Consider the following 22,330-nt stretch of genomic DNA (forward strand, 5'->3'; position numbering starts at 1 on the left):
CTGGCCAGATGTTACATTAAGGCACTTGGACTCTCCCCTGTAACCACAGTGAAGCCAAAGATTTGAAGCAGGGAATGATATGATTTTATATCGAATTCTTATTCTGAGATTTTTCAGAACTTCACATCAGCTCCAAATTACTATCAACTATACCTTTTTGCTTAGAATTGCATCAGAAAGTGTCAAAAGCTAGTATCAGAATATTAAAAAATATTTTCAGTTTACATTTCTTGATGTCAAGGACTTGCACAGGACAGAAAATTGTGACACACCAATTGCTTTTCAAATCCAAGATGAAACCCTTAAAGCAAACCAAAAAAGAACATACCTGAAGATATCTCTGTAGACCTACTATATTTTATTATTTTTTCCAGCTGCTCAAGATTCTTTCTGCTGAATACTTTTGCTTGAACAGGCTCTTCAGTCTGGGCTGAATGTGTGTTCCTACTTTTGCAAGGTTCACATGTGCTAGACACACTGGCACTTTCATACCCTTGAGTAAAAAAAGTGATAACTGTTATCATTTGCAACTAACTCAAACTGAAAGGGAAACTGATTTCCATAGTGAAACAGTACAGGTAACTCAATTTAGAATGCTGTGAAGGCCTGGTGTAAAGAGAATTCAAAACAGTAAATACAGCGTCTTGTGATAACCTTGAAATCATGAAGTAATACTACTATATTCTAACACTTCATCATCCTTTGACACCACCTTAATAAGTACATCCCACCTCAAACTATACTGTAGGCCTTGTAGGACCCAAAATCTCTGCTAGCCTCCAAGTTAACCATTTTTCAATATTAGGAAAGAATCACATCCAATCTACATAAAACATCTTTAACCGAGAGAAGAGTAATGGGCATACTAGAGTTAGGTATGTCTGCCTTATTATAACTTGTGTGTAACAGGACTTGATTTAAAATATCTTACCCACTCATAGGTTATCCATATATTCTACTAAATTTTCCTTCCTATATGGCACAAGTTAGAAATTGAACTATAGGGATCCCTGGGTGGCGCAGCGGTTTGGCGCCTGCCTTTGGCCCAGGGCGTGATCCTGGAGACCCAGGATCGAATCCCACGTCGGGTTCCCGGTGCATAGAGCCTGCTTCTCCCTCTGCCTATGTCTCTGCCTCTCTCTCTCTCTCTCTCTCTCTGTGTGACTATCATAAATAAAAAAAAAAAAAAAAAAGAAATTGAACTATATTTTGTTTCACATGGATATTTAGTAATACCTACCAGACTCCCAGTGAAATAAAATGCAACCCTGGTCAATATAGTAAATCTCCATGTTTATTGAGGTTTATTTCTGGGCATTCTATCTGTTTAACTTATTTATTCCAATGCCATCTTCATTCTTTTTTTTTAAAATATTTATTTATTTATTTATTTATTTATTTATTTATTTATTTATTTATATTTATTCATTTATTTATTTATGATAGTCACAGAGAGAGAGAGGCAGAGACACAGGCAGAGGGAGAAGCAGGCTCCATGCACCGGGAGCCCGATGTGGGATTCGATCCCCGGTCTCCAGGATCATGCCCCGGGCCAAAGGCAGGCACCAAACCACTGCGCCACCCAGGGATCCCCAACCATCTTCATTCTTTTAGCCACATAAGTTTTACAGAATGCTTAAACATCTGGTAAGGCAAGTCCTTATGTAGGTAGTTTCTTTTCTTGGCTATTCTTAGACTTTGTCCTTCCATATAAGCATCAGGATTTTTTTTTTTTTAATTTCAAAAACAGTCCACAGGGATTCAAAATGAATCACATTAAAGGCATTTATTAATTCAAGGAGAACTGATATTTAGTAATTTTACACATTCTCTTCTAAAAACACAGTTACATTTTTTACATCTGTTTGATCTTGTTTGATCTTGATCTTTACATCTTTGATCTTGGGGTATTTCAAAAACATTTACAATTTCTTATAGACCTAGTACTTTTCCTTATTTATTCCTAAGAATTCCCCCCGCCCCCCAAAAAAAACCTTGGATACTATGGGAAGAGTATTCTCACCAACCCTAATTCCCATTCTACAGTTACTAGGTTAGAGAAAAATATTTGCATACTTATTTTATAACCAGCTACTTTATTAAATTTAGTAATTATTTTCCAAGGTCTCTTGGCTCTCTCAGAAAATATAAAAATGTTTCCCTTTTTCAATATTTATTCCAATTATTTAATTTGTCATAATGCTTTCCAAACAATGCTAATGATGATGGTGATAGAGCAGAAACCCTGTTTAATTTCTGAATTTGATACAGATTATATCTGGAGTATTTTCATTTACAGTGGTGTTTGTGACTGGAATTTGCTAACGCTTTTCATTATATTAAGTAACTGCCTTCTTGGGTGTATTTTACTTGTAATTTTTATTAGGAATAATTCCAAATTTTATCTCATCTACCACTAGGATTATGAGACTTCTGTCCTTCAAACTGTTGATATGAAAATGATGTTGACAGATTTCCTGATAATGAACCATGGTTACATGTCTATAATAAATCCTATTGACAACAGTCTGATATTCTTCTTGATATACTGGCAGATATATTTGGCTCTTTTACTTTTGATTTTGTATTAGTAACTGAGATTGATCTATTTTCTTTACTGAACTGTTACCTCTCCTTTTTACCTTTCCCTATAAAGAGGTCTAATCTGACTCATATGTTGTTTCTGATAGGATATACGAAGATCTTTTCATCATGACAAGTGAAGGCTCTAGTTTGAGTATAGGATTCTTGAGCTGTGGTACTTTTGTCTGTATGGACATTATTTCATTGTCTTCTACTTCCTCTGTTGTCTGATATCTGTTCTTTCTACTGTGTGTAACTTGTTCTTGCAGTCTGGAAGCTTAGGAGGTTTTTACCTTTTACTTGGAATTAAGGAATTTTATCAGAATACACACAGGAGTATGTGTATACTTTCCCACTTGCCTGCTGGCTGGACAATAGCTGTTTTGATCTGTAGTCTCCAGTCTCTCTTCATTAAAGATTCTCCTTTCTTATTACTTAAGGAGTACCTTTCTACCCGTTTTTTTTTCCCCCACCTTTAGTATTCTCTATATATCCTATCTCCAAGATTTGTCATTAAGCCTCTAATCATTTTCCTCCTGATTTTATCTTAGTCCTTTTTGCCCTGTACAATGGCGTAATTCTTCCCCTCAATTTTCTAGGCCAGTAATTTGGGACCTAATACCAGTCATCTTTTTTTGAACATTTGTTTAAACATTAAATGTGAAAATCACTTTTTCTAGTCCTACAGAACTTGTTATAATTCAATCTGCTTAAATGTTTTTAGGGTTTTGTATTTCCTTCAATAATTGCTTTTACTCGATTTTACCTGTTCCAGTATTCTGCTTCTGTGTCTTCTCTCTCGCGGTTGGTCCCTTTTACATGCATTTTTATATTCATTGGGTTAGTGGGGACTCCTATCTACCCTTAAGGCTGGACTCAACTGCTGCCGAGTTTCACTGGCATACTGACAGTTCTTGGATGTCTCACTCCTAAGGTGAAGCAACCTCCAACCAAGTTTTCTCCAGGAACTGTAGAGCTCTGATCTTTGCCTGGCAGTAACTGAATGAGCCAACAGAACCTAAAGCCTTGCTACCTACATTCTCCAGACTATAGCCACTCCTCTGCTAATAACAAGTTCCCAATAAACTGTCAATTTATTCTCTGTAATATCCAATCTGGAGTTAACCTTCCCTTTTTATTTTTAAGGCCGACATTCAAGCTAAGACTTTATCATCTTATACTTCGGTTCCTAGTTTCTTTGTTGGTCTCTCAGACTAAAGTCTAGCCACTCTGATCCATTCTGCATGAAACTTACTGGAAAAAGAGCCCTCTTAGTTATTTTTGACCTTCACATAAACAGGTCCAACAATAAGGATATCTAGCTGCCAAAAGTAGTAGATAAAATGGAGAATTAGTGAAGATTCAGGATACCTCTGAGTTACACTGCCTAGGCCAGCTACTGTAATACCACCACATGATGTCATTGCCGTTAAGGGTATGACCTCCTATCCCACTCATTGCTCTTTGTCTTGACCACAATCTGTTTTTCGCAGCATGAGTGGTGAGATATTTAAAAAAAATCGTTCTAGTTATGTCTCCACTTTAGGAACATGACTCAGTGTTCCTCAGTGTGGCCTGTATAGGCCACAAAGGTAAGGACTGCAGCTGAATGTCTTGCCAAAAGGCCTGATGAGCCTCCTGGAGCAGGGAACTCAAGAACATAGGAGGTTTGTGAGGAACTGCTACGTGGCCATTTTTTCATTTGCCTCCTCCCGCCTCCTCCTGTCATGAAGAGTTTATCTCCTCCTGGGTTCTGATGAAATAGGAGAACTTTCCTTCCCACACTCGGAGGACACACCTCCAGACTATAAACAGGTTTGTAGTTGCAACACAGCAATGGCTCCTCAACAGCAGGGGTCCCACCATGCAGGCCGTAGTTGTCACGTGGCCTCTTCTGTTTCAGTGTTCCCCTTGTGGCACATGGAACAAAGAACACAAGGAGCTGGGACTCCTTGTTACTCTTTCTCTGCCTGGGTAAATAATAAACTCTCTGAATCTAAAAAGGATTGTTTCTTTCCTGGCCACAACTGTCAGGCCTTGGCCTTCCTAATGCTTGATAGCCATTTCATCTCTATCTTTGTTAGTAAACAATAGTAAAGGGAAGAAAAAAGAAATGAAAACACTCAGGAACGGTTACAGTACATTAACAGTTCTATTCAGTTTTCCAAGAAAAGAATGAGGAAGGTCTAGACTATATGATCCCTTCATATAAAAGGGATCGGACCTGGTAGACTGTAGCTAAATTACAGGTCTGATACCTGAAACACAGAAAGGCAAAGAAAAATGTTCAACTCAGAAAGCCTTAATTGGAATACAAGTTTAAAAAGATTACCACTATCTCATAATTTGTAAAACCTTACTTCATATTAAGTGATATATACCTTTTCATATGAAAACCTTCTAAAGATTAAAATACATTAAAATACATACTATTTTTTTAAATTTTTTTTTAAATTTTATTTATTTATGATAAGCACACAGTGAGAGAGAGAGAGAGGCAGAGACACAGGCAGAGGGAGAAGCAGGCTCCATGCACCAGGAGCCCGACATGGGACTCGATCCCAGGTTTCCAGGATCGCACCCTGGGCCAAAGGCAGGCGCTAAACCGCTGCGCCACCCATGGATCCCTAAAATACATACTATCACTGGAAACAAAGTTAAATGACGATTTCACATGCCATTTCTGAAAACTGTCCAAAAGTGCAAAAACACACACAAATAGTTCAGTCCAGTAAAAATCTGGGACAGTATAACTGGCTGTGCTGCCTTTCTCAAGGCAGCAACTTAAGTCCGATCACGCTGGTCTATTTGTCACATCCTATATTTCCTTCCCCAGCTGCTCTCATCTTCTTTTCCTGACTCATCCCACCTTAACTCTTTTTGTTACTACAGTTTGCCTTCCAATATTCTCTCCATCCACCTACATTTAAGACAAGTAAATATTCTTTTGCCCAAGAAATCATGGCTGTTCCTATCCCATAAAATAGCACTAGTCTAGCTCAGTGCCTCTCAGACTTTAATGAACACATACTCATATTAAAACACCTGGATTTGGGGCATCTGAGTAGCTCAATGGTTGAGCATCTGCCTTTGGCTCAGATCGTGATCCCAGAGTCCTGGGATTGAGTCCCACATCAGGCTTCCCACAGGAAGCCTGCTTTACCCTCTGCTATGTCTCTGCCTCTCTCGTCCCTCATGAATAAATAAAATCTTAAAAAAAATTTTTAATTTAAAAAAACACCTGAATTTTTGCTAAAATGCATACTGAAAAACAGTATATATTCATTTGGTTGGCATAAGATGGAACCCAAGAGGTTTTTTGTTTTTTTTTAAAGATTTAATTTATTTATTTGACAGAAAAAGAGCGCATAAGCAGGGGGAGTGGCAGTCAGAGGGAGAGGGAGAAGCCAACTTCCTGCTGAGCAGGGAGCCCGATATGGGGCTCCATCCCAGGACCCCAGGATCATGACCTGAGCCAAAGGCAGACGCTCAACTACTTTTGGGGCACCCAGGTGCCCCAAAGAGTGTATTTTTAATAAGCTCCCAGATGATGCTGGTGTTGCTCGTCCATGGTTCACACTTGGGATACCAAGGGTTTAGCTAATTTGATTTCACTACTTATTAAGCTTAATCTGCATACTAGTTGCAGGGTTTATTAGCTAATTTGATTTCACTACATACTAGCTTAATCTGCATACTAGTTGCAGGGTTTATTAGTTAACTTGATTTCACTACTTATTAGCTTAATCTGCATACTAGTTGGATTCTGCTATCAAGTCTTTGGTGTATGCTTTAAAGTAGGACTGACAGATGGGTCTTGAATGCTTGTCAAAAAAATGTGTATGTTAGGTTTCTGGCAGGTATTTTTATACTTCTACAAGAAGAGAGCACACATCAGAATGTCAATCTTTGCTTGAGGCAAAAAAGCTGCATTGTATATACAGAACCGTAACTCCTCAGAATAAAGGGGTTTCAAAAATGCAAATATACCAATTATTTCTAGGTTTAGGTAAACACAGCCATTAGTTGGCTTAAGGGTCCCTTAAGACCCTGGTACTTAAAGTGAAGTCCACAAACCAAGATCAACAAGACATGGCACTTGTTAGAAATACAGACCTTTCGATCCCTACACCTAGACAGAAGCAACCTGCCTTTAAACAGGTTCTCAAGGAGAAACTTAAAGTTCAAGAAGCACTGCCATAGCACACCCACATTAACTGGCTAAATGTGAAAATGATGGAAAATAAGTATTAGTATTTCTTCATATGACAAAAAGCATTTCTGTAGGGGCAAGGTAATAGAGAATAAAAAGTTTGATGAGTTACCCAGGGAGCCACTCTCTAAAAATGGCCGTGGTTCATTACCTATTTAAATGTCCTCTGGTGGCACCAAAAGTAATCTTGGAGAAAGCAGAGTAGGTGGATTTCCATTCATTTGAATCATTGACTAATTTGCTACATAAAATCAGCTCCTCCCAAACCTACTTAACTGATATATTTTTAAGGATAACGTGTGTGCTGAGAAAACTACATCCCTGTTTAAATTTGCTTGTTTCACCATCAAATCAGACTCCTCAGATAGGAGTAGGGGCAGAAGCCAAGGACATGAAGGATACATAAAGAACTGAAATGAAATAAAGAAGCAGGTATTATTCTTTCCTATATCCACAGTTTTCATCAGATTTTTCAAGCGTTTCATTAACCATTATAAGATGAATGCTGCAAATGTTTACAAGTGGGTTTTTTACCATCAAGTTTCCTAGGACCTTCATATCCTTGCATATATTGTGAACTTTTGAGAGTTAGCTGTATGCGGTGATTTTTCAAACTTTTGTCATTATAAGTCTCAAGTAGTTTGATCTTAAGCACCAAATACTAACTCCTCAAATCCAGAACAACCTCTCAAAGCCACAGCCAAAAATCATCCCTTGCAAACGTGAAGGAGCATCCTTTAACTCGAATATTCCGGATTCTAGTTAATAAAACTATTTTTACCTAGCACTAGACTTGAGTAAATTTTTCAAAAATTAAAGAAAATCTACTTTAAAAAAAAATTACATGCAATAAACACTACAATGACAAGATTCAATAAAACATGGGTTAATGTTTCACCTTATTTAACCAAAGTTAATTTCCTAAAGGACTAAGAGCAAACTTGTTTTAAAAGTGGTTTCAAAAAAAAAAAAAAAGGTGGTTTCATCTACGATATTCAAAGACTGCAATGTAGTTACAGGCCCAAATTTCTCTGAATGAATCAACCAAAGATATAACAATAAATCATAATTGAAGTGTTGGGTATAGGACAAGATGTAATATTCAAAAAGAGTAGTAAAAGCTGGGCATTTTGGCAGTTTTTAGCAACCTACAAGATTTGGAAAACATCTTCTATGCTCATAGTAACCAAACAGGAAATACAAGTTTTAAGAACCACAGAAAAGAATAAATATGATGTCTTAAAATATCTAGATTAAAACCTATTTGATAGGGCAGCCCCAGTGGCGCAGCGATTTAGCGCCGCCTGCAGCCTGGGGTGTGATCCTGGAGACCCAAGGATCAAGTCCCATATCGGATTCCCTCTGCCTGTGTCTCTGCCTCTCTCTGTCTCTATGAATAAATAAATAAAATCTTTAAAAAAAATAAAAATAAAACCTATTTGATAAATTTTAGAAATTGTAAGAGTGACTAAAAATAACTTCATTCAAACAGTGCTTATCCAATTAGCTATAATGAAACGAAGTATGTCAACAGGCCAGAATAAAGTTACCAACATTTACACTGAACAATATTTAACAAATTTTAAGACTTACCAGTATTTTTAACTCTGCTTTTTAGTTGAGCAGAATGCCTTTTCTTACTCTTTGATTTAGGAGTTTTATCTTTAGATGCTAGGCTGGCCTGTGCAGATGCTTTTCTCGTCTTGAAAGTTTTGGTTACTGTTGTCGGATCTACTGGATCAGGCATACTGCTAAAGCTTTCTAACGACTCTTCATCAAACTGGCGTCTTCTTTGGCTGGTATCTAATTGATTTTTACGATTACTATTTGTAGTTTTCTCTACAGACACTGGAAATCCAGTCTTGATAAGTGGTTTTTCTACTTCACCTTCTTGGTCATATAACCACGCTGTCCTACTGTTTTCCACCTCCTCTTCAGGCTGTTTTTGATTCCTTACCAATGAAAATAAATTTTTACAGTTATGATGATAGAGGCTATAAAAACATTTTCACAGAAATACATAAATATTATATAGGCTAATGTACTAAATTCCTTTAAACTTTTTTTTTTTTCTAAAGAAAGAGCAGAGGAGAGGGAGGAGAGAGAATTTTTTTCTAAAGATTTATTTACTTGAGAGAGAGAGAGAGAGAGAGAGAGAGAGAGAGAGAGTGTGTGTGTGTGTACAAGTGGAGGAAGGGGCCGAGGGACAAGCAGACTCCCCACTGAGTACAGAGACCCACTTGGGGCTCAATCTCAGAACCATGAGATCACAACCTAAACTGAAGTCAAATGCTTAACTGAGGCACCCAGGTAGGTACCCAAGAGAGACAATCTTAAGCAGTTTCCATGCTGGGCTTGGAGCCCAACACAGGGCTCAATCTCATAACCCTGAGATCATGACTTGAGACGAAATCAAGAGTTGGATGCTTAACCAGTTGAGCCATCCAGGTGCCCCTCTAACTTTAGTATTAGATCCTTCTCACTAAACCATTTTCACCAGCAGAAATTCAAAAACAGGTCTAGCATTCATGAAGGGGGGAAGGGGGGGGTAGAAAATTTTTTAAAAAGGATGGGACATACAAGGGAAAAACAAAACACTTGGAGGAATAGCTGAGAAAGAGTCATATGTAGTAGAGGGTTTGGGAATATACATGGATCTGTTCCCTTAAATCCACTCAAATAGAACTGGAATTTGGTGAAAACAACTGTTGGTATAATTAGTAATTTATTTCTCCACACATTAAGTCTAGTTTAGTTCTGATGGTCTGGTGTCATTTTCCAAATTTTATCTGCTAAACATTGGCATCCTTTAATATGTTAATAAGTACTTATTGATCATCTAAGTTTGGAAAACAGACATTAAATATGTCTGCAATATTTCTCAAAACTTTATACATGCCAATGTGCTAGACAAATGTCTTAGAAGGGAACACAGTGAGCAAGATGCCCAAGATTTTTATCACAGAATCTCACAGGAACAACAGTGTTCCAAAGAACATGATTTAGGACACTGACCTATAGAGTTCAAATTAAGACAAGATTAGCAAACTTACAGTCTACAGGAGGCCAAATTCATCCTGCTGACTATTTCTGTATGGCCTGAGAACTAAAATGATTCCCTTTTTAAAAAAAGATGTTATTAAAAAAAATAAATAAAAATAAAAAAAATAAATAAAGGATGTTATTTGTTTATTATTTATTTTGGTGGGGGGGGGGGAGGCAGAGGGAGGAGAGAAAGAATCTCAAGCAGACTCAGCAGAGCTCCACACAAAGCTTGATCCCACCATCCCGAGATCATGACTGGAAATCTAGTCGGGGACACTAAACCAAGTGAGCCACCCAGGCACCCCTAAAATGATTCTTCTACAAAAATAAAGTAAAATAAAATAAATTCTTATATTCTTACATGGATGAAAGGAAAAAAATTTAAAGAAAAATAGTTTGTGACACGATTTATATGAAATTCACATTTCAGTACCCACAGATAAAGTGTTACTGGAACAACACAGCTGCTTGTTCACATACTGTTTATGGCTGCTTTTGTGCAAAAATGGCAGAAATAAATGGTTACAATAGGCACTATATGGTCTGCAATATTTATTATCAAGTGCTTTCCAGTAGGAAAGGTTTTCTGACCCCAGCTCAAGACTACAATGTTTCATCTGACCTCTTGTTATCTCCTGCCATTTAATTCAGGGAATCTACCTATAATAGTTGAGATATTGGGGAGGAGATGAGATCTAATCTAAAGTAGGTCAAATATCTTACAACCTTCATCTAGTATTAGTTTCTAGCTCTCAAGTGAACTTAAGGACAGATATCAAATCAAGGCAAAAGACACTGTGTCAGGTCTTATCCCTCCAAAATGAATCACCTCGGACACTCTGACTAAAACACTGAACTGTTCTAACAGGATTAGTGGCAAATGTATGCCTGAGAAGACACTTGGTAAGATATCAGTTTAATATTCTCAACGCTAACAAGCTGAACAATAACAAGCATCCTCCCTGTTTTCAAATTGTGTATATAAGATATAATCACAAAAGTGATATTTAAGAATATCATGGATTATGTTCACAATCAAATACCTTTGTTTTTCTGCTCCAATAGAAGAACTGCTTTCAAAAGGTTTTGGAAAAGCCATATATTCTGTTTTCCCTGAAGAATTCTGGGCTAATGGTTGCTGCTGTTCAGTAGGTGTAGAAATATTCTGAGAAAATTCTCCAAAATTAGAAGGAAATAAAGGGCTAAAATTCATACCTAATAAATAAAAGAAGATATCAATAAAGAAGTACCTAAAGGTCTTATGACGAAATTAAAAGACAGTTTTAAGTAGATGTGTGGCTCAAATCCACCGGAATAACTGTTATATATAAATTAACACTGATTTGTTCAATCACTGTTAGAGAGTTCAGCCCACTAGGTTTTTGGCATTGATAATACAAAGATAAATAATCCCCTTCAGAGCTAAAAGTTAGAAGTAACAGTACTTGACATTCATCAAATTACCAGTACCACACACTCTTGTAGGCATTTGCCAATTATTTTGTTTAATGCTCGGAACAACACTATGACATAGGTATTAATTCTATTACGGAGAAAATCAGCTCAAAGATTAAATAGCTACTAACTGGAATAACTCATTCTTTAAATAACATGCTGGGGGGGAGTGAGGGAAGGAGCAAATGACACAGGACACATGCTGACTATCTTTTGCTCTAAGGAAAGGAGGCCACTCCCCTCATTTGTACCACTGCTACTGCACCCATGGCACTCCACTAAGCACTACTGACATTCCTAGCTTCCTCACAAGACTCTAAATTACTTTATTATTATTTAAGATTTTATTTATTCATGAGAGACACAGAGAGAGAGAAGCAGACTCCCTGTGGGAAGCCCAACGTGGGACTCGATCCCAGGACCCTGGGATCACAACCTGAGTCAAAGGCAGATGCTCAACCACTGAGCCACCCAGGTGCCCGGACTCTAAATTACTTTAAGCTGTTAGTTTTACTTATCTGAATCCCAGTCATTTATATAGTATCTGAGACATATCGGACGCAGAAAAAAAAGTCTGAAAAAAAGCTGAAGCTGAATAAAATTAAATCTAAGCTTACGCGAAGCTTTAGTCTAGAAGTATATCTCCCTACCAAGACTTGAAGCTCCTCTGGAAGAGCACTGCTTTAATCATCTTTTATCTCCTAATCTTCTACACAGGGCCTCGTGTGCAGCAGCCACAGGATGGGTTAATTCCCTTTTTCCTTGATAAACAGTTGCTGAATAATTCAAAGGTGTAAGGCTAAGCAATCATTCATAGTAGTTTACTTGATTTCATTAGCAACCATTTCAACCTTTTCACTATAAAGAATCAATACAGAAGGGTTCGTTAACTTTCTGTGCACATACCTCCTACCATTCCAGGAGACTGATAAAAATCCACGCAATAGACAAACAATATTCTCAAGCACTTTGCATTTATTTATTTTCCTCTTATGTTTTTAGTCACTTACCTGGTGCAAATGATGAAAAATTAGTAAACCCGGGTAGGTTAAATGGATTTACAGGCTGTGATGGAAAGCTGAAAGGACAAAATAAACTGGGAGAAGGCTGTGGTGCACTACTGCCTCTTTCCTGGCTTCCAGGTTTTTCTGGGTGCTGATTCTGTTGGCGCATAAGTTCATTTAGCATTTGTTTCAACCTATAAATATTTAAGAAGTCAGTAACTCAAATCAGTTATACAGCCTTCTATTTACAATACTTTTAGAAAAAATACATGTAAAAAGTGATGCATGAGCATGCAGAAGAGGTGGACTGTCTCGATATTTACTACCAGACACACCTACTCATCTGGCAGGCTTTCTTCAGTAACTTGGCCTTTGGAACGACAACTGCACTTACCGCTTCGGCCACAAAGTAAGCAAAACATAAGAAACTCATTCACTTTTGTTGTTAAAAGCTTTACTGAGAGAGAATTCACATACCATACAGTTCACTTAATGTAAGTATGAAATTGAACACTGAAAATTTTTAAAAACTAAAGTCTATAGTATTAAAGGGAAACATTGGGCAAATCACTGTTTACAAAATTCTCAGAGATACAGAATACTTGAATATTCCATTTTGCTTCTACCCTTTACTCCCAGAAAATAACCATAACACACATGCTCAGTTTTAGCATCTACTATAGTGTTACTGCTTCTAACAAACAGATTACCTTTGCACATTATTCTGTTGCCATGTTAGCTGAGTATAGCACTGATTCAACTGGTGCATTATAAGGTGTACTTGAGGAGAAGCAACATTGCTGGGCATAACACTGTAAGGACCTGTGAGAAGAGTTTGCAGCAGACAAGACAGCGTCTGTGGAAAGACGAATTGTCATGATAGTTACTGATGACTTGAGAAAAATGGGCGCTGCTTCAAAAACAAGATTAAAAAATTTACTTTCATAATAAACTTTACCTGCTGGTCTTGCATCAAAGTCTGACAAATACTGACACTGAAATCAAGTTGTTTCTTCAGCTGATTAATTTGTTCTTGCCATTGTTCTTTCTCCTCTACATAAGAGAGTTCTGACATCCAACGAAGGTTTTCCTGACGTTGCATGCTGATATTCTGCTGTCTTGTCTTGGCTAAAGGACGATAATTTCCATCTGCTGTAAAAGGGCGACTATTCTTCCACCTAACGCAGATATAAAGCATTAGGTCACTATATGTGATTAGTTGGTTTTTTAAATCTGTAATACATCCTGATACCATGGTTCGTAGACCAGTATTTTCTTAAGATCAAAGTTTAAGTTCAAAGGACTTCAAAACTATGGTAATGAGGGAGAGGTGGAGGGCAGGGGAGAGGGTGGAGAATGGGAATTCCAGATTTCTAGCTTTGTGCAATTATCATTTTTAATTTTTTACACTTTTTTTTACTTATGTCTTATACAGAAGTGTCCATGTAATTCTATATTTTACAAAATGAAAATACTGTATCACAAGCATTTTTCCATTCTTCATGCTTTAAACTTAGCCACAAGACATTCCATCATCAAGTGGAACTCCTTAACCATCTTTTGTTCGTGAAACATTTTTCATTGTTAGAAATAACAATGTAAATGAGTATTTTGTTGATAGGCCTTTTTCAATTATCTATGATTTTCAGTTTTGCTTAGCTCCCCCAAACAGCTTTGCTTAGCAAAGATCAATGCTTATGAATCTTGATCCAGTCTAGCTGGGATCTTGACAAAACTCTTATACAATTAAAAATATATTTGGTCTTTTCCCAGTTGCTAGCAGAGCTCCCAAAACTCTCAGCAACTCCTGAGAGACAGAAGTATCTTTTGATATTCATAATGGCCCCCTTTCAACCATAGCTAAATTCATGCTCATGACTCTTGGCAGGCCCTAGATAGCTTCATGAAGGGGATGGGTCACTAGAAAAATCAACCAGGTGTTTGCAGGGTTGGAACTTTCAGCCCCACCTCAATCTTCAAGAGAGGGAGGCACTAAAGCGAGTTTAATGTAAATGGCCAATGCCTAGGGAATGAGACTTCTACAAAAACTCCTTACCAAGCTGGTTAGGAGACCTTTTGGGTTGAACACATTTAAGTGCTGGGAAGGTGGCACACTCAGAGAAAACCCTCTTCCCCCAGCCATTCCTTGTTCTATGCATGTCTTCCATTTGGCCGTTCCTGAGTTGCATCCTTTATAACAAGCAGAGTTCATGAGTTGTTCCAGCAAATTATGAAACTTAAAGAGGGCTCGTGGGAACCCCCAAATTTTTAGCCAAGTCAGACAGAAGTATGAGCACATGGAGACTTGGGGCTTGCAACTAGCACTGAAGTGAGGGCAATCTTGTGGGACTGAGCCCTTAACTTGTGGCAACTGCCCTAACTCCAAGTAGTTAGTATCAGAATTGAACTGAATTTATGATACCCAGCTGGTTCAGAGAATAGAGAAGTGCTTAGTGTCACAAAGACCTGAGACTTCAGGAATCCAAGAAAAAGTTAAGACAGTGAAACTAACCTATTCTTAGTTTCTTTTATGCTGTAAGAGTTATGATTCGCACTGTTAGGAGGATACATAGAAAAGTTATCATTCGAACTTGCATCTTGCTCTTCTTCTTCCTCCTCTTCATCTGTCCGAACAACTCCTTCAGAAAGGTAACCATCTTCATCTCCTTCTTCATCTAGTGCACACTGGGTAGAACCTCCCCATGTTGCCATGGTTCTAGAGATTAAGAGCCAAAAAGTAAGAGATCATTTTGGAGATCAGCTAAATACTTTACCATCTACTATGTGCCAGTCATTGTATCATGTATGCATGTATGCATATGAAACTTGTGTGCCTGTATAAAATTTCACTTAATTATAGTACCAAGGTGGGTGGTACTCTCTCCACTGCTAATACACAGAATATGTTTACTGTGCCTTCCACAAAACAATTCTTCAAATAACTTGTAAGTGTATCCCCTAGAATTTTTTTCCTAAACTAAACCCCTTCAATTTTTAACTTCTTGAGCAACAGTTTTCTAGATCAGAGCTGTCCAAAGAGCTTTCTGCAATAGTAATAATGACCTATATATGTGCATCCAATATAGTAACCACTAGGTACACATGGCTAACGAGCCCTTAAAAGGTGGCTAGTGGGACTGAGAAAGTGAATTGTTAATTTTATTTAATTATAATACGAACAAGTACATATAGGTATGGTGGCTGCCACACTGGAAAGCACAATTCTAGAGCCATGGTTCCCAAACATAGATGCTTATCAAAACTATCCAAAGAACTTTTCTAAAGTTCAGATGTGTGGTACTCAGAAGAGAAAAAAAATACTATGATATAATTTGATAAAGTGTGTTTGGGACTTCAAAACAGAATAAGCTCTTCCATGAGGAAAAGAGGTTTGGTGCAATGTTCCAGAAATGCCACTGGAGGATACCAAAAGTCACAACAAATTTGCATTTCAAAATGTTATCTCTGAATATTCCCATATAGGTAAGTAATTAACCAACCTTACAGATGGCTAATTTTTTAGAAATATTCTAAATAGGAAATTTCAAGTGAAAATTCTAAAAATTACATTTTTTAAAGCATTACTTTTTATTTTCTTAATTTTTGAGAGAGTGAGCAAGCATGCAAGGGGGTGGGTAGCAGAAGGAGAGAGATACTCTTAAGCTCCACGGAGTGTGGAGCCCAATGCGGGGCTCAACTTCATGACCCAAGACCATAACCTGAGCTGATATCAAGAGTCAGACGCTTAACCAACTGAGACACCCAGATACTCCAAAACTAAATTTACAAACAGGAGATTCCTCATTTAAATAAAAATGTGCTTATTTCTGGCCTGTTGGGTACTACAAAGTAACAAGTGTTTCACTTTTATAAGTGTAAAACTTAAGAAAATAAGGTTTATACGCTCAAGAAAACCTATTATCACCATTTGATCAAGTGCCTTGAGAAGTCAGAAAAGAGCTGGATTTAGTTAAACTAAGTCACTAAGGTGATGCTTAAGCATTAGCCTCACTGGAAAGAGCAGATTTGTGCTAAGAGGGGAAATGAAGCTGCCTGCCCACCTCACATGCCTTAGGTAGGTGGTTTTGTTTTTCTTTTTTAAGATTTTATTTATTTATTCATGAGAAACAGAGAGAGGCAGAGATCTAGGCAGAGGGAGAATCAATGTGGGACTTGATCCCAGAACCCCGGGATCATGACCTAAACCAAAGAAAGACACTCAATCACTGAGCCACCCAGGCACCCCAGGTAGGTGATATTAAAAGAAGATTTAAACACTTCTCTTACTTTTCTGTTCTACTCTGTTGAGGCGTACACAGGTTCTCAGATCCATCACTTCTCAATGACACAGCCACAGGGGATGTAGTTTCAGCTAGACCTTGCCTCCTCTGATGTTCAGCCATCAGTGCTTCAAGCTGCTTTCTTCTCTGCCGTAGCTCTTCCCTTAACATCTCATGTCTTCGCATTTCTGACCACAGCTATTATTTTAAAAATCAGAGTCAAGTTAGTACGAATATCTGGATTTGTCTTAGCCTTAAAGAATAAAAGACAAAGACTTCTATTTTCACTCTATGCTTTTTACACTAAGAAATCCCATGGTTAAAATACTATTTTTGTGATGCGTAAGAAAAAATGAGGCATTAATTCTAATGAAAGCAAGTAGTAGTCAAATATACTTCATCAACTATTTGGAGAAAGTCCTATCTACAAATCACATATAAATAAAAGGCCAAAGAGAATAGGTCTTTCTAACTAAAATGATTACGGTTTGCTGCAGCTATTCCTGAAATACAATTCTGCCAAATACTTGCTAATAATTTCGAAATTATTTTGAAAAGATCCCAACTTACTTTTTTGAAACAATTATTTCCTCCCAACTAAAAGACACAAAACAAGCTGCACTTGAAATCATTCACAGATACTCAGTTTTTCCTTCAAGACGTGATAGAAGACTTGGGAACAACAGATACAATAATATACAATACCTCATTATCCACTCCTGAAGGATCTGCAGGCTCAAAAGCAGATTTGCTTGTACTGGTTTCATTCCCATTAACAACTGGGGTTGAAGTAACAGCTGGGATATATTTTTTTGTGGGACAATTACCCGCACTAGTGGCTGACAGCTAAAAAAGGATTAGTAAAAATTATGAGGAATTAAAGCAATTATTAATTTAATTTCATAAATGTAGTTATTTTACCATTTTCCTGGGGCTCTAATACCAAATTTAATTTGTTACTATCAGACCTCAATTGCTATCATGATCCAAAGAAAGCCTGACATAACAAACGGATGAAAAGAGAGGGTAAAGTGGATGAGTAGCAGCTACACCTCAGAAGTGGCAGAGACAAGAGAGATAAAATGCTACTGTGCAAATTTTTATATACTCAACCCAACTCTCATATATATATATATATATTCTTCCAGATGTTAGACTAGGGAGAAGGGAAAAGGACTAAAGTAGAAAAGATGAGAAGTCTAGAAAAAAAACAACTCGTTACAGAGAAACATCATTTAATGTGTTTCCCTTTCTTTGAAAATAAAACCTAACAGTAATAAAGCTAACCAAACATTTCTCTCTCTCTCTCTCTCTCTCTCTCTATCTATCTATCTATCTATTTATGATAGTCACCAAAAACACAGAGAGAGAGAGGCAGAGACACAGGCAGAGGGAGAAGCAGGCTCCATGCACCAGGAGCCCGACATGGGACTCGATCCTGGGTTTCCAGGATCGTGCCCTGGGCCAAAGGCAGGCGCTAAACCGCTGCGCCACCCAGGGATCCCAAGCTAACCAAACATTTTAAGAAAAATCTCAAAAGAAACCAGTGTTCGTGTCCTGTGTTAACCTTATTCCTACTCCTGATTACCTGACATGGTCAAAACTTACTCATTCTCTGTCCAGTCTCAAAGGGTATTATTTAATAGGCAAAGTACAAATATTTAATTTCCTTAGATAATTCATGATGGTTTAAGAGCTTTATTATGCAATTTTAGGCCAATAAAAGACAGAAATGCTATTCCCTTAAATGCAAAGCTGCAAACAGAATATTTTAATATATTAGTTATGAATACTCATGTTCTGAATATAAAGTAGTTAGCCCAACAAGTGAAAAAATAGAAGTAATCAGTCAATTCCTATGTGCTTTCAGAGTAATAAATGTATATCCCTAACCCATTTCATTAGTTCACCCATTTCATTAATCATAATAGTGATATAAATGTGTCACCTCAACACTAGAAAAGAGAAAAGTACTTTCCAATGACATTAAGGTATAAACATCTTTTTTTCAGACAAATGGAAAGAAAGTAAGTTCCTAATTACCTGTAAGTCAGGGCATGCCTTCTGTAATGCTTGAATTTTCTCTTGAATCTCAATCAGTTTCTTTCTTTCTTCCTGCAATTGTCTGAGCTCTCTCTGTTGCTGCTGTAGTTTAGCCTCATAAAACTTCTCTCTATAGTTAAATTGACATTACATTTTCAGACTCCAATAAATCTGATGGTAGCATTAAGCATGACCTAATACAGTATCTAGCCAAGTAAGTACCTTCTCTATAATAAGCACTAAATTTTTATTAAGTTAAGCCAATGAGCTTAACATACCTTGCCTTCTCATTTATTCCAGCATCTTTCTGTGTTTTATTGGCATTTCCTCTAGTATTATTTGCACTTTGTTTGTTGTCTTCTTCTGGTGGGTAAAAATCATCCAAATTTGAAGTATTGGCAGAGATAACTCCATGATCTGCTGCATCATCATCCTAAAAAGCATCAAAAATTAATATAATCTGGAAATCTGACATTATCTGATTCATACCTTAAATACCACTATTTTGTAAAATTTATAGAACATAAATATTAAAGCAGTAGATTAAATGATTTTTAGAGGACACTGAAGTTCATCCACTACCAATGGCAGGAAAAGTACTAAAACAAAAAAAGGGTATATTTATAATCTGAGCCGCCAATTACCACTAATGACAAATGTGAAGTTGCCTTTTATCTTGATCAGATACTGAGGTATCAAAGAAAAGATTCATAGAGAATATGAAAAAGAACAGAAGCATACCATGAGAGCTGGGAACTCTTGATACTAAATTTTTCTTAGAATGTGTAACTTTTTAAAAAAAATTTATTTATTTATGTGAGAAAGAGAGAAAACATATGAGTTGAGGGAGGAGTAGAAGGAGAGGGAAGACAATCTTAAGCAGACGCTGCACTAAGCACAGAGCCCAAGGCAGGGTTCAATCTCACAACAGAGATCATGACTGGAGCCGAAACCAAGAGTTGATGCTTAACCAATTGATCTACTTAGGCACCCCTTAAAATGTAACCTTTACATTTATTATTCCAAATAATCATATCCACTATCACTTGCTTAAAATTTTCTATTCTCAGTTTGGTCTTTAATTTGCCTAACCAGTGCCAATGGCTCATAATACAAAAACTAATGAAAATATATGTCATGATTATTGGAAAAACAACTTAAGTTCTTAGCTTCCTAAGGACAGGTCTACATCTGTTAAAATCAATGTACTTATCTAAGGGAGGTGGAAGGTTGTTGGATAAAACTATTGCATTTTTTTAAAAACATTTAACTCTACATAATTTTATATTTATTCATGTTTTCTCTGAGGACCTCAACTGAAACTTTAGCCTTTGGAAATATCATTCTAATAAAACCTTACAGAGTTAGAGCAGACTCAATTATAAAAAATTTTTTTTTTTAATTTTTATTTATTTACGATAGTCACAGAGAGAGAGAGAGAGAGAGAGGCAGAGACACAGGCAGATGGAGAAGCAGGCTCCATGCACCGGGAGCCCGACGTGGGACTCGATCCCGGGTCTCCAGGATCGCGCCCTGGGCCAAAGGCAGGCGCTAAACCGCTGCGCCACCCAGGTATCCCGAGCAGACTCAATTATAAAACTGACTAGGCAATTTTAAGTTTATAGACGGGGTTATTTGGTCTTCTTACTCATCTAAAAACTAACCTAATTCATTCCTAGTATGGATAAGAAGATTGGAAAGAAACTGAATTGGACTACAATAATAGAGAAGCTGCATCATTAGGCCTTTTCACATAACAAAAAGTGGAAAAATTAAAAGTACAAGAAAAAATACAAAACAAAACTGCCTGACGTTTCAGAGCCAGTGGGAAGGTACCTGAATAATTGTATATCAACTCCAACACTAAAAGAAGAAAGTAAGTGACTCAAGACTTACTGTTTTACCCCAGTTTTTTGAAAAAAATCAAGCAGTATTTACCTGTACCATAGCAACAAGATCTTGTAACTGTCTTAATTTCTGTTTGGCAGCCATAAGTCTATTGATCTTCTGTTCAAATTCAGCGTCTTCTGCAGCCTCATCAACCAGACTGCTCCTATGACTAGTTAATGAAGCCCCACTGACTCCTTCATCTTCTGCTTCTTCTTCTTCCTCATCGTCTTCACCTTGTGCACCATGAATCCCCTGTTCTCCTTCTCTATTATAGTGACAATCTGCTGAAAGCATGTGTCAATGAAATCAAGACTTTAATAAACTTAAGGAGAGTATTAAGAAAGAAAATCCACTTCAAAAAAGCCCTCAATAGTCAATCATACCTAAAGAAGGAGGCATGTTCAGAGTCCTTATGTTGGTAGCAGATCTGTTGTTAATTTCACAATTAGAATTAACTGATCTCCCCTCTCTATTATTAGAAACACACTGTGCATTAGAATTACTATTTACTTCATTCCAAGTGGCAGCTACTTGAGGATTTCTAAAAGAAAGGAAACAGCCTGAAGTTACTTAAGGTAAAAAAAGAAGAGAAAAGAAAATCAAAGTTTTAAAACTGCTGATAAAATAATCCCAAACTATGAACATCATTGGCTATTTTTCCATTTAAATTCATATTCTGAATAATCGGCTCTTGCTTTCCATAAACGTCTGCTATTTAGAAATTTAAGAAGAAAAATTCCCAAAAGAATCAAAATTACACCTAAAAATAAAGAGGGAAAAAGTTAAGTTAGATACTTCTTTATGATTTACTTGCATTTGATCTAACAAACAGCAAATTTACTAATCTACTAAGTGCTTCTCTATTTGTTTTTCTCTTTTTTTAAATTTTTTTTAATTTTTATTTTATTTATTTATGATAGGCACACAGTGAGAGAGAGAGAGAGAGGCAGAGACACAGACAGAGGGAGAAGCAGGCTCCATGCACTGGGAGCCCGACGTGGGACTCGATCCCGGGTCTCCAGGATCACGCCCTGGGCCAAAGGCAGGCGCTAAACCGCTGCGCCACCCAGGGATCCCCTCTATTTGTTTTTCTTTACAGGGCAAGTAAGATTACACTGGCCAGAACAGGAGACTTAAGCAGACTTACAAGAGAAAAGCTTAAATAAAAAGGAAGTACCACTCTATTGAGGTTTTTTGGTTCCATGTTAGAAGCATTCAGTTAGGAGAAACATGTTACAAAAAACAAACTTTAAGTTCTTACCGAATGTTAGTAACAGGTTCAGAGTTTTCATGTTCAGAATCATATTCTGACTCTTCAGTTTCTTCATCTTTTGTGTTTTCATTTACAGCATCTGTCATCATATCTGATGTTTGTTCGTAATAATGAACTAGTTCTCTTAGTTCATTCAATCTCTTTCGAACTTCATTTAACTTCCTGATAAACAAAAATGTATATATAAGACCCATTTTAGCAAAATAAATTATGCAGTATTTCCATATAAGAACAGCCAGCAGAGACAAAATCCAGACCTAGTCAAATACCCAGGGGGTGTGACTACAAAGTAATGAATTTAATTTCAAGGATAGAGCTTACTCATCACTCTATTTTCTTATGACTATTTATTTATTCATAAGAGAGACAGAGTGAGAAGCAGAGACATAGGCAGAGCTATCTATTTATTTATTCATGAGAGACAGAGAGAGAGAGAGGCAGAGACATAGGCAGAAGGAGAAGCAGGCTCCTTGCAGGGGAGCCTGATGTGGGACTCGATCCCGGATCCTAGGATCATGCCCTGAGCTGAAGGTAGACACTCAAC

The 22,330-nt window shown here is 37.1% G+C and overlaps 1 protein-coding gene across 19 annotated transcripts in view; it reads right to left on the reverse strand.

Annotated features, from left to right (window-relative positions):
* Nucleotides 1-22,330, reverse strand: part of PCM1 (pericentriolar material 1) — an 88,022-nt gene that overhangs the window by 36,229 nt on the left and 29,463 nt on the right. For 15 of the 19 annotated variants that reach the window (XM_055334982.1, XM_055334973.1, XM_055334975.1 and 12 more), the window contains 14 exons: nucleotides 21,775-21,948; nucleotides 20,897-21,054; nucleotides 20,562-20,797; nucleotides 18,902-19,056; nucleotides 18,624-18,753; nucleotides 17,286-17,426; nucleotides 16,588-16,778; nucleotides 14,813-15,016; nucleotides 13,259-13,478; nucleotides 13,011-13,156; nucleotides 12,307-12,494; nucleotides 10,885-11,056; nucleotides 8,390-8,748; nucleotides 329-493 (listed from right to left, as the gene is read on the reverse strand). In XM_055334982.1, the coding sequence (XP_055190957.1) occupies nucleotides 329-493; nucleotides 8,390-8,748; nucleotides 10,885-11,056; nucleotides 12,307-12,494; nucleotides 13,011-13,156; nucleotides 13,259-13,478; nucleotides 14,813-15,016; nucleotides 16,588-16,778; nucleotides 17,286-17,426; nucleotides 18,624-18,753; nucleotides 18,902-19,056; nucleotides 20,562-20,797; nucleotides 20,897-21,054; nucleotides 21,775-21,948 (2,639 nt within the window). The remainder of the gene's footprint in view (nucleotides 1-328; nucleotides 494-8,389; nucleotides 8,749-10,884; nucleotides 11,057-12,306; nucleotides 12,495-13,010; nucleotides 13,157-13,258; nucleotides 13,479-14,812; nucleotides 15,017-16,587; nucleotides 16,779-17,285; nucleotides 17,427-18,623; nucleotides 18,754-18,901; nucleotides 19,057-20,561; nucleotides 20,798-20,896; nucleotides 21,055-21,774; nucleotides 21,949-22,330) is intronic. The other 4 variants (XM_055334979.1, XM_055334976.1, XM_055334992.1 and 1 more) reach the window with 1 other exon arrangement.

The sequence above is a fragment of the Nyctereutes procyonoides genome, unplaced genomic scaffold (assembly GCF_905146905.1).
Source record: "Nyctereutes procyonoides isolate TBG_1078 unplaced genomic scaffold, NYPRO_anot_genome, whole genome shotgun sequence".
In the NCBI taxonomy this organism is placed as follows: domain Eukaryota; kingdom Metazoa; phylum Chordata; class Mammalia; order Carnivora; family Canidae; genus Nyctereutes; species Nyctereutes procyonoides.